This window comes from Balaenoptera ricei, chromosome 5 (genome assembly GCF_028023285.1).
Source record: "Balaenoptera ricei isolate mBalRic1 chromosome 5, mBalRic1.hap2, whole genome shotgun sequence".
Taxonomy (NCBI): domain Eukaryota; kingdom Metazoa; phylum Chordata; class Mammalia; order Artiodactyla; family Balaenopteridae; genus Balaenoptera; species Balaenoptera ricei.
In genome coordinates, this window is record NC_082643.1 from 29,763,429 (window position 1) to 29,776,710 (window position 13,282).

Below are 13,282 nucleotides of genomic sequence, written 5' to 3' on the forward strand. Positions count from 1 at the left end.
TTACTTTATTTTTTCTTTAGCACCCATCTTACACAATATATTTTTACTTATTTGTTGGTTGCTTCTTTCCACTAGTATATAACCTCCATTAGAGCAAAGATGTATCTGTTTTGCTCACTGCTGTATCCTTGGCACCCAGGAAAGTGACTGGTATATTGGAAGAACTCAATACGTATTACTGAATGAATGATGAATAAGTTAAAATAACTTTTTGGAGGAATTGTGCCATAAAAGAGTGCACAGAAAGGGAGTGCAGGTAGGATAAGGTGAAATTTAATTTTTAAGATGTGTAATATTACAGAATGCTTACATGCTGATAGAAATGATCCAGCAGAGATAGAAAATTTAATGACATAGGAGAAAGAGGGAAATTTGTGTGGCTCCTATTGTTAAGTAGGCAATAAGGGATGGCACAACTGGAGGGACTGGCCTTAGATGGGAGCAAAGATAGTTTATCTACGGAAGGAGGAGAGAGGTGAAAAATATAGATGCAAGTAGGTGGGATCTTGTAAATTTCTCTGATTGCTTCTGACTTCCTCATCAGCTGGTTTCCTTTCTGCATCAGTTGGGATGAAAAAAGAGAAGAGGCACTGGAAAATTGAGAAGCAAGGAGAAGGTGTGAAATGATTCTCTAGAGATTGGGGATGTGTGTCAGTTCGGGGAAGGGAGTAGGATTGCTAGGCTCATTTACAATTAGTGGTCATGAATTTCGAATGAGATCAGTCAGCATGAGAGTGGGTGCTCCCGCGTGTTCAGGTACAAATACAGAAAGGTATAGAGTTGGATTAAGCAGGCCTGGCACTTGCCAGACAAATAGGAAGCAGTAAGAGATGAGCAAGGTTGTTGACGGTGTATGTAATAAAGTAATTACAATGATGGACCATGAGATCTAGGCTAGGTCAGATGGAATCTGAGGGTAAGAGGGTGAGGGTAGGGTGGATTAGTTAGAAGCATTGAAGGTGATAAGGTAAATAAATGAGCCCTCTGGCAAGTTTGAAGAATTCTTAATCTGGGGAGTAAGTCACAAAGATAGCAGCTGCTAGTAGGAGAAGACATTTGAAAATAGGATTATGGAAGGATGCTATTATTGGCAGTAATAAGTCAAAGGTCTGACTGCAGGGGTTACTGGCTGAGGTGAGGGGAAAGGCAATCTCACTGGTGAAGGGAGTCAAGAATTTAGAGGCCAGGGTATTGGGAAGGTCAACTATGTGAATACTGAAAACACGAAGAATAAATCCAAGTGTATTGTTAAAAAGAAGACAATGGAAAGATGCTAACATTTTTCTGGACTCTTAGAGTGTGACCTGGCGTTCCACTGACAATTACAACAAAGAGCAGCAGCAGATAATATAGGTGTCCTGCCATAACCTTTAAAGGTAACGGGATTTTATGGAGAAGGCATGGGAACTGATCTGGGATTGGTAAAGAGGAACAAGAAAGACACCTTATCCCATTTCAAGGCTCAGTGATATGAAAGATGCCAGCAGCAAAAACATGAATAAGAAGACAGGTTTCAGTTGGAGCAAGGTGGTAAAGGGAACATTCTGAGAAGATGTTAAGAATACAGGGAACTGAGACTCCATCAGCAAAAATGGCTTTTACTAGCTACTGTGCCTGACTATCCAGAAATTTACACTTTCAAGATACGATTTTAAAAAAAAAAAAAGACAATTCAATTTTCAGGGGTTGTATTAGCTATTTTGACTTCTGTAATGAAATATCATAAACCGGGTGGCTTAAAACAACAGAAACGTATTGTTTCGCAGTTGTGGAAACTGTAAGTCTGAAATCAAGCAAGGTCATGCTCTCTCTGAAATCTCTAGAGGAGAATCCTTCCTTGTCTCTTCCAGCTTCTGATGTTTGCCGGCAACCGCTGGTGTCCCTTGGCCTGTAGACTCGTCTCTCTAATCTCTTCCTCCATCATGATGTGGCATTCTCCCTGTGGTTCTCTGACTCCTATTCTTTATGGATAGCAGTCATACTGGATTAAGGACCCACCCTGTACCACTATGACTTCATCTTAACTAATTACATCTGCAACACCCCTATTTTCAAATAAGGTCACATTCGGATGTACTAGGGATTAGAACTTCAACCTATCTTTTGGAGAATCACAATTTAAGCCACAGCAGGGGTGTTGATGAAAAACACTACATCTTTAATGAAATGTGTTCATATTTTAAGTTGCTCAGGCTTTTCTCTCCTAAGTGAAGCCTGGTCACCCAAGTGTTTAAGCAATTCCCATTGTTCGTAAAATTCACAGGCAAAAAGTATTAAATACTGTGCATGCGATTTCAAGTCATGTAACACAGAAGTAGCTATTGATGTCGTGTGATGGTGCCATTGAACCTAGTGGGACAGCCTAGTTAGCTCAAAAGGGAGGCATTAAACTTTTAAGTTGAGGGTCTTGGGGTCTCTTTCACTATTCCTGTAGCTTGATGATTTAAAAAGGTTGAACCAAGTAAAGCTCACAAGTCTAGGGTCTAAGAGTGGAGGCAAGCTTGCATGATGCCATTAATATTAACCAGCTGGGAATGTCTTGTTACAGCATGGAGATGGGAAGAGAGGGAGAAAAGTACGCATCTGGTTCTTTTAGTCACAGCTGAAACAGTGTCTCAGGGATTCCAGACTCTGAGATACTCAAAAGTGCTACCTAGGTCTTAGCCCCCTAGTTGTGGCTGTGACTTCTCTCGTGATCTTCTTCAAAGAGTCCCCTGAGTAGGAGATGCTACTCTTCTGCAATGGAGAAAACCTAGGCTACGTAGTCGTTTATTGGACACTTTCTATATGGCCAGCTCTATGCTACTCCTCTGACTCACTGCCAGGGGGGACCCCAGACTGGCCTGCATCCTGTGCCCACTGAGTGCTGCCCCTGGGAAATTATGATCCCAAGGCTTGGAAAAAACACTGAGGGACGATCCCAGGTCCTCAAATCTAGTGACCAGGTAGGTACATACCAATCAAGTCTTTTTTTCCCAAAGAGACATTCACTTCAGTTTCAATTTGACTCACTGCAAATTCTGAATTGCTGAGTCTCAATTAATGAGGTTTGTGATGCTGGGGGAAGTGATCTGATTATTTGACTCTCCTTACCTTGTCAGGATGGAGCTAGCATTTCAGAAGGGATGGTAAGGCTGAGGGTTATTACTGGAAGGTAATGTCTTTCATAAAAGATGCAAAATCCAACTGTTTAGTAGGGCATCTCTCCCTCTCCACTTCCTACACAGCTTGTAAGAAATGAAGTCCCACATTCTATTACTCTAATTGAATTTCAACTTGGGTAATTACCCTATAATTAAATAAATTTGCCCCATAGTTTTAATTCACTGACAAATAGTGCTAGTCAAACAGCTACATTTCACTCCCAGAAATGCATCCCTGCTCTATTTCAGTGATGAGTGGAGTGATTTATATTTGGGAGATGTGTGTATGAAAAATGCACAGTTCATAAAATATTTTAGGTATCATTCATGGTTACATATGCTTTTCTCAGCATGAGATAACATTAATTTCTATTATAATCTCTCATCTAATTTCTCATATGCTTAGTGCCAAAAGAAATAAGACAGCTAATTAGCATTTCTTATTTTCAGAACAATTTTTGCTTGGTTTGCCAGTAGCTTGTATTTATTCCTTCTAAAGCACATTTCATTATCCCTGGGAGACAGACTGGGGTAGGTGTTATTGTTTCCCATTTTACAGATGAAAACACTGAGGCAGTATTCCCCAAAGTGAGGAAGCCAGTTCCTATCAGTACCAGCACAGGAAACTAAGCTTTGTTTGGTCCCCTGGACCAAGGTTCTTTCAATGAAACCCTTGGTCACTAGCAATCACTTCAGTCTCACTAGTGAGAAAATAAAGCGCAGCACATTTTTGACCTACGTCACAGGTTATTCATTTGTAATAATTAATGATTTAGCCAGGAGTCAGAGGCCCAAGAACTGGGTCCTGTTGCTCTCCTTGGGCCATGAGACTACAGAGATTCTTTGTGTCTCCATGTTATGACTTGGTACAGCTCAACTGGAAGAACAGTTCAAAATATGATGCAAGATTCAAATTTCAATTTATTTCTAAAGACCTTTCTTAAAGGGTTGTAGATGGCTTTTAATAAAGGATATTAAAAACAACATCAAAATACTCACAAAAAGCAGCAGCAGCAGGGGTGTTACAACGATGCCCTGAAAGAAATGAAAGAGATGATGATCATTTATCAGCCTGGAAAGCAGGACACTTTCTTTGCCATTTTAAACTCTGATGCATGGAAATACTTATCCTTCTCATTTCTGTTTAATAAAATCTAGGAGATAAAGAAGAGGGAGCCCCACTCTTGGCTCTCCCGACCATAATGCCTTAGTATCTCTAGTATAATTATTCATATCTGGCATCATTTAAAGTACAACCACCAATCTTCCTTAAACTCGTTTTGCCTTTTTTAAGCTTAAGTTCCCTTCCATGTTGCATATGCATCACTTGAGTGGAAGCTGGCAAGATTTCTCACTCCAAGGCTTTCAACTCTAACTTGGATAAAGTGCCCCTTTTCAAGAGAAGACAGGTGGTTTAGTCCCAGTTGGGGTCCTCTCCTGAGCAAAGACCACGTCAGTTGTGATGAATGGGATGTCATGATTTTGTAATGTGAACTGATCTCCCCTAGGAAATGAGCTGGGATCTCAAAACTCATTTCACTTGATTGGACTCTATGTCTCCATGGTGGAAGGCAAGTCTTTCATCTAATTCAGCCACCCAGGACCACCTCAGTCCCTCTGCCTCCAGAGGCAGGAAGGAGCAAAAGATTTGTTTTCTTCGATGACAGGGAACAGTTTGAGGCTGTTGTTGATGAGGCAGGATACAAGATTTTAGGATTCTTGAAGGTAAATCTTTAAAACCAGGTGTTTGAGTTGGGAGTTAACATGACAGGTCTTGGTTTTACAGCAGCAGCTGATGATTTGCCCCGTTAGTTGTTCCTTTATCTCTCAACACTTTATTATGATTTATACAAGAAAAAGCAGTTCATATTTTTATTAATGAAATCTACTTGGAACTTTAAAATTCCAAAGAGTCTGTGTGTGTGTGTGTGTGAGAGAGAGAGAGAAAGACAGAGACAGAGACAGAGACAGAGATAGACAGACAGACAGACAGAGAGACTATACTGTGCCCAGGATCGAGGTCTGGGACCACTTCATTACTTTTGGGAAAAAGTCCTTTTGGTATTAATATATGGAAGCCCTTTTGTCATTACAGTAACTAAATTCTTTTGGATGTGGCCCAAAGGGAATGGTTTACCATATATGAATATTGCTGCCATAACTTTCTTAGGCATATACACATGTGAATATCCACACACAGACTTGTTTTATTGTTAAATAATAGAATAAATGCTTCTTTATTGTGCAAACTTTCACAGCTAGCTGGCAATAAGGAATACCGCATTTTTATTCAAGTGTTATATTTTAAAATCTACTTATTAAAACATGTATTGTGGTTTATCAGCTCCATTGGTGCCTCTGAAGCAAGGTCTCATCAGCACCATTTAGAAGAGCTCAATGTGCAAAATGCCAAAATAATTTTTAAGAGTTACTGTCCTTCAATAACATGGAATCTATTCAGACTCTAGGAGGAATTCCGAACTTTGTGAGGTCATGTCGAAATGGAAATATCTGACTGTTTCAGTCTAGGTGGGAGCCATCTGATTTCAAGTCAATTTGTTAAAATGTCTATTGAATATCCACTTACATGCCAGGCATGGTTCCAAATAATTAGAAGAATTAATGAAAACTGATCCGGTAGCAGGGGTGTTAGGATATTGCAGGAAGAAGGAAGGGCATTTGCAAAGCTATGAAGTTGAGCAGGGAGGGACAAAAAGTATCAAGTGGAGGATTCAGATACCAGATCATCAAAGGTCTTGGAGGCCAGGAGAGAGAGCTTGGAGCTGATCCTTCCAACAATGTCAAACTATTGGGTGGACCAAAGGTTCGTTTGGTTTTTTTTGTAAGATGGCTCTAGTAGCACTTAGTTGTCTTTAACTTCATTTGAAACAATTTTGTTAGATTTTATTGTGACAGCTGTCATATCAGCGTGCGTTTTAAAAAAGACTTATCAAAATTGGTGAATTTTTGTGTAGCCATTTTAATATTGAAGATGGAAGAAAAAAAGCAACATTTTCTTCATATTATGCTTTATTATTTCAAGAAAGGTAAAAACACAACTGAAACACAAAGAAAGATTTGTGCAGTGTATGGAGAAAGTGCTGTGACTGATTGAACGTGTCAAAAGTGGTTTGTGAAGTTTCGTGCTGAAGATTTCTCGCTGGACGATGCTCCACAGTTGGGTAGACCAGTTGAAGTTGATAGCGATCAAATCGAGACATTAACTGAGAACAATCGATGTTATACCACGTGGGAGAGAGCCGACATACTCAAAATATCCAAATCAAATGCTGAAAATCATTTGTACCAGCTTGGTTATGTTCATTGCTTTGATGTCTGGGTTCCACATAAGTTAAGCAAAAAAAACCTTCTTGACCATATTTCTGCATGCAATTCTCTACTGAAACATAATGAAAACGTTTCGTTTTTAAAACAAATTGTGACAGGCGATGAAAAGTGGATACTGTACAATAATGTGGAATGGAAGAGATCATGGGGCAAGCGAAAGGAACAACCACCAACCACACCAAAGGCTGGTATTCATCCAAAGAAGGTGATTTGTGTATATGGTAGGACTGGAAGGTAGTCCTCTATTATGAGCTCCTTCCAGAAAACCAAACAATTAATTCCACCAAGTACTGCTTCCAATTAGACCAACTGAAAGCAGCACTCCACGAAAGGTGTCCAGAATTAGTCAACAAAAAATGCATAATCCTCCAACAGGATAATGCAAGACCACATGTTTCTTTGATGACCAGGCAAAAACTGTTACAGCTTGGCTGGGAAGTTCTGATTCAATTGTCGTATTCACCAGACATTGCATCTTCGGATTTCCATTGATTTTGATCTTTACAAAATTCTCGTAATGGAAAAAATTTCAATTCCCTGGGAGATTGTAAAAGGCACCTGGAACAGTTCTTTGCTCAAAAAGATAAAAAGTTTGGGGCAGACGGAATTATGAAGTTGCCTGAAAAATGGCAGAAGGTAGTGGAACAAAAGGGTGAATATGTTGTTCAATAAAGTTCCTGGTGAAAATGAAAAACGTGTCTTTTATTTTTACTTAAAAAACTGAAGGCACTTTTTGGCCAACCCAATATTAAAGGGGGGGGGTATAATGAGTTAGTAAAATAATTTAGTAAATGGAGAATGAATTTGACTTTGCTTCTAACCTAGCCACTTTTACCCTTGTTATCTATCAGTTCACCTAAATTCAGATAAAAGAAAATAGAAACTTATATTAATGTTAATTATGGAATTTCAATAGCACTAATAACACTTCTGAGAAACAGTATGATATCTGTGATAGGATAAGAATTTTCCCCCAGGAAGAAGGTTGAGCATTGTCACCACTCTGGGAACATCTGTCTTGTATTAGAGGGGTCGAACCCACACTGGTGTCATATATATAACACGTGGGCACCCATATTCTTCCTGGTGCCCGTTTCATTTTCCTTTGCAATAGTGGAATAGTAACAGTATTAGTAATAATACCAGTACTACTAATGGTATTTTGCTTCAGTACTTTTATGTACGTTTAAAAATTTGACCTTCCTCTACTGAAATAGTTGGTTTCCATAATAGCCCCACTTTATGGATGATGAAACAGGCTCAGAAAAGCCAAGCAGCCAGCCCAAAATCACACAGGAAATAAATGTCAAAGCTTGGACTAGAGCCTGCTTTGTCCAGCTCCAAATCCTGAATTGACTCCAGTACGGCACTGGTCCCTGGGTAGCAGATTAACAACCAGTACAGTTTCCTACAGAGTTCTGCTAAGGACATATATGTCATGATTAGTTGCTATATGACCTTGGCTTCCAGCTGATCACCAATTCTTAGAGATGGTCTCATTCTGGAAGGGAGAGCACTATTATCTCCAGATTTTCCTGCTTGAATATTTCAAGTGTATGGTCACCAACACACAACAGTTCTTACAAGAACTTACGATATTTGTTGCTAAGACATTAAGTTTCCTAGTGAATAGGATGTATCTTCTAATTCTAGACTCACAATTCCTCATTATTTTCTCAAGAATGGCTGTTCAAGTTCATTAACTAAGAATGAATTGTTGCACAAAGCTGAAACTTGCTTTTCAGTTGTATTAGGAAATGAGTCAGCCATGGTGCCGTTAATCCTGACAAGAGCACCGTAATTAAGTTTTGGTGAAGTTGTTCTAATTATTATAAAATAATAATAGCTAATATTTATGGAGTACTTGTATTAGATGACGCGCTAAGGACTTTATGTGTGTTATCTTACGTAATCCTTACAACAACCCTATACAGTAGGTACTGATATTATCCCCATCTATTAGGGAAGGAAACTGAGTCTCAGAGACACTGAGTGAATCAGGAAAAGGCAATGTCAGGGATTCAATCTCTATCTCCCTGATTCCAGAGCCTGTGATCCTGAATTGTGTAAATAAAATCTTTGCAATCTTACACTATTTCCCCAGATTTATATTTTAAGAGTAAACCTAAGAGGAGCTTCAAACTCAGTATGTCTTTTTGATGACATGAAACAAATTGAGATATAAGCCTTTGTGTGACATGGCTGATACATTTTTTTCAAGTCGCATTTTTGCAAATATCAATGGCAAATATCAATGGTAAAAAGGGTAAACTAAAAAGTTAAACTGTAACTGCAATAGTCACTGGAAGCTGGAAAATCAAATAAACATGCTATTTGCTCTTGAATATATCTGATTCCTTCTCCTTTCTCTTTCCCAAGTAAATTCTATACAGATGGTTAAAACCAAAGAAGTGGTAGATGGGCACGTCTAGCAAAAGATGTTACCCAACTCCTTGCAGATTCAAGGTCAAGCATAGTTTTAGCATCCTTGCAACTGAGATGGTGTGTTAAGCTTTCTTTTTGCAACACCTAAAGAAGTCAAGTCACAAAGTGTCTGACTTTGATTATCTCTTAAAAACCTTTAGAAAATCCATTTACACCTCTGATGTGAACGACCAGGTGAATATATTTCAATGACTTTAGTGGAAAGGAGAAAAAAGTGTCAAACCTGAGACACTGATATTTAGTCACATTAAAATACAAACCAGCACCCCCTCCCCAAATAACAACAAAATCAACAACAAAACTGTAAATGCACTTCTCTCGGGAGTAGGGCTTATAAAAAAGGCAAAACTGAAGTAAATTATCAATTTTTAAAAGGAGAAAAATTATCAAAAGGCTTCGCTGCACTAACTATTGTGATCACACAGCTACTAAAACTAACATAAGGCTTCTGTCTCCAGGATATTAAATGTTGAGCCTTGGAAACGGTGCTTTTTATTTTTTAATTAAACAGCAATAGCTCAATTTTCACAAAATAACAGAATCTCAGTTTTGTAAAGGATCTTAGTTGAGGCTGGTCCAGTCCTCATGTGAAATGTGACCCTCCTCTGTCTCCCTCACTTGCTCCTGATGTGAGGCTGTGACGGCCACGCCTTTGCCAGAGAACCTGCAGACAGACAACTGTCCCTGCTCTCAAGGCACACACTGCCCCGGCTGACGTTCTTTCACAGTGAGAAGCTCTTTCTCAATCTGAGCCCAAACCACTTCCACTGATGCCCTGTCTTCCCCTTGGAGCAACTTAGGGCACATCTCACCCCTCCTATCTTGTGATGGCCTTTTAGCTGCTGCTTTTGAATGGTGTACATAAAATCTCTGCACTCTAAAACTATTTCCTCAGGCCTGTATTTTAAGAGTAATGCTGCAGTGAGCATTTGGGTCCCCACACTGTCTTGTCCAGGCTAAAAGTCCTCAGGCCCTCACACTGTTCCTCCTGGCAGGGAGGGGGGATTCCCAGCCTTCTTTTAGACATCATCTTATCCAGATGAATTTAAGAGTCCACAGCACTTGCTTAATAAAAATTGACCAAAACTTGGAAATAAGGCCAAATGAGGACCGCATGTCCTTTCAAAGTCACCCTGGAGAATTGTCTAACGGGCCAATCCAAGGATTACTTACTTAATTTCCTAGAGGGATATACCTTTGTTTGACTTCTACTTACTAGTGATTAGATCCCAGACTATGAAATTACATGTTAACTTACAAAGCTTTGTCCAGTAGAGATGGAAATGATCTCTATCTAGTAGAAGAACAACCACAAAGGTTATGGTTTAATTACCTTGTAGAAATTAGCTGGTTTTGTCTCTAACTCAGCAAACTTATTTCGGTATGCTTTTCTGATGGACCAAATAACCCCTATTTCTATCATTTCCTTGAAACCATCTTTACCATCCTGCCAGCTCCCTCATTATTCAGTTAAATAAATATTTGACAGGTGTCCATTCTATATTTATAAAAAAGTCGTGTTTTCAACTTTTGAAGATTATGCTTTGACAACTCCTTTACTCTGAACCTTGCATTTATGTTAATGCAAAGATCACTTCTTTTTTTTTTTTTTAAGATTAATACTAACTTAAACTCGCAGGTTGTCTTCATATTTTGTTCTGTGGTCAGTATGTAGTGATATCTTAAAAAGTAGTAGCAAAGTTTAATCTTCAAGAATGAAATTGTATCAAACCAATATGTAATGAGTGACATTGGCCAACACATCCTAAGCAATAAATTAAAAAGGGGTGGTATGGGGAATTTTGGAGACAACTAAATTAAACAAAATGGTCAGGTTATATGGCCTCAGGGAATATCACCTTATAAATATGGATCTCAAAATATGTAGTTGAGGAAATTTTATAGAGGAAAGAAAAATGCATTAGGAATCTAGGGAAGGGCAGTTGGAAAGAAAGTGGTGGTTGATTGGTAGGTGAGGGCCTCTTCCCTCCCTTCTGCCTATATTTTCCTCTTTAAAACTGGGCCTTCACAGAGTCAGTACCTTAAAATGCCCAGCTAAGCATTTCTCAGTATGTTCATAGCTCTGTCAGGGGACCGGTATATCTTAGCAGCTGATATGAGCGTTCTGGCTTGTTCACCAGGCACAGTGCACTATAGTAAATTCAGATGCATCAGACTATTTGAGCTTGATAACACCAGCCACTGAAAACATCCAGTTAATTCTCTCTAGTCAGAGCCCATGCTTGCCAAGAAAACACTGAATAATAATTTTGTTTTCCACATAGTATTTCTGATAGGAAGAGAAGACACTGACTAGTTGACACCAGTCTCCTAGAGCACAACCACATTGGGGTGTGCTCATGATAGTTGAGTTTCTGGACCCGCAAAGCTAAGGGTCTATTCCTGGATTCTGGTGACCCCATAAAGCAATGTCACCCTGTGAGGCCTCATAGCAATAGCAGTTGGCTTGTCTCAATGGCATACATTTAATTAAACAGACATTTATTGAGTGTCAACTGTGTACAGACATGATGGGCGCTGAGGGAGAAAAGATTCCAAGTCTCCTAAACACATAAAACTTTATAGTCATTTTAAAGTGGACTTTTACCTAAAACTCCAGAAAACAGTTTCTGTGAAGTCCTTGGGGTTGTCTTTAAAGACTGTCTTGGAAGATCTTTGTTCTTTCTTTTCTGTTCTTCTTTTCCTACAACCACTGTTAAGCACTGCTTACCCTCACTAATATACTTAGAGTGATTTTGGATTTTTCAAGCCAAGTCTCTGATATGTACATATTTAATCTTTCATTGATGGTCCATGCCCATAAGGAGTTCCCATTATAGAAAGCAGTTCTACCTTGTCCTTCTGTAACTTCAATGTTTCTGTTAAGAAATGCCTCTACCATCTTATTCTCAAAAGATTGAGACTTTTTTTTCAAACCAAAATTAAGATATATATATATATCTCACCACTCTGGCTATAGTTTAGAGAAGAAATTAGAGTGGTGAAAAATTAAAGGGAGGGAGACTAACTAGGAGGTTGTTCAGTAATCCAGGCAGGAGTTGATTTGGGCTAAGGAGATAGAACCTTAGAGATCAAATTAGAGAGACAACACATTCAAGAAATATTTGAAATGTAGACTGGTAGATTAGCTAAATATTGGGGGAGTGGTGATAAAAAGAAAGGAAGGATAGTATCTTAATCTTCTGAATTAAGGGATTTTTAACCAAATAGGTAGATTGTAGATCCAATTACTGAGCCAGGAAAGAACTGGGATGTATAGGTTAATTTTTTCTTGGGGAAGATGATGAGTTTGAGGTGTCTACAAGGCCTCCAATTAGAGATACTATAAGGAGTTGGATATACGGGACTTAGGCTCAGAGTACTCTGGACAGTGGCTACAGATGAGTGAGTCCTCAGCATTTGGTTGGTGGTTTACTGTTACAGAGAAGATAAGCAGTTTAGGAACATAGAACATATATTAGAATTCAAAGGATGCCTAGAAGAATACAGTTTCAATGGGATGACTAGAATGAAAGTTCAACTGGAGTAGATTGAGGACTGAGAAGGAAGAGGAGAAAGAAAAACAGAGTTTGGACAACTCTTTCAAGAAATCTGGCTGTAGAGAAGAGGAGAGAAATAGAGCTGAAACTCAAAGGGGAATAAAGATGAGGGAAAGGAAGCTTGCTGTTTGCTTTGTTTTTGAAAGGAGAAGCTTAAGAATTTACAAAATTCTTTAAAAGGGGGGAGGGGAATGGAGATTTAGTAAAGAAAAGGGGTTATACTTACTTAGGTGTAGACCTAAGGAAGCAGGGAGAGTTCCAGTGTACAGCTGGAGGGCTTAACTTTGGAAAAGAGGTGGGGCCGACACCTCTTCATTGTAAAAGGAGAATAAAGGATAGATTAGGTACAGATGAAGATAGACTTGTATGCTTGATGTTAGAAAGTTGAAGGGACTTTCATTTAAAGCTTCTTTTTCCTATATTAAGTAGAAGGTGAAGAGTTTTACTAAAATGAGGTGAAGGCAGGTTCAGAGAAAGGGGAAAGTCAGTGATTGGAAACCTGGGCTGTGACTCATGGGAGAGGGTATCTAAAACTGTGAAGGGGCTGAGATTTTACCAAACTTGAAGATCACAAATTAGCCTGCCATAGCTTCCTGGATGCTGGAAGCAGACACAAGACTCCCGGGTCAGAGCCAAAGGACTGTGTCACTCACACACATCAGAGCGAGCAACCTAGCATGATGTTAGCATCAGTTCCCCTTGCCCCCAAGTCAAGGGGGTGGTACAGATGGGCTTGGGTGGATGCCTGCACCTATAGTGGGTTACATTACAGGAAAGGAATACTGA

At 39.2% G+C, this 13,282-nt stretch overlaps 1 protein-coding gene across 1 annotated transcript in view; it reads right to left on the reverse strand.

The window, feature by feature from the left end:
• SLC10A7 (solute carrier family 10 member 7) overlaps nt 1-13,282 on the reverse strand; it is a 261,224-nt gene that overhangs the window by 81,316 nt on the left and 166,626 nt on the right. Inside the window, exon 6 of the mRNA XM_059923937.1 lies at nt 4,143-4,178. Within this exon, the coding sequence (XP_059779920.1) occupies nt 4,143-4,178 (36 nt within the window). The remainder of the gene's footprint in view (nt 1-4,142; nt 4,179-13,282) is intronic.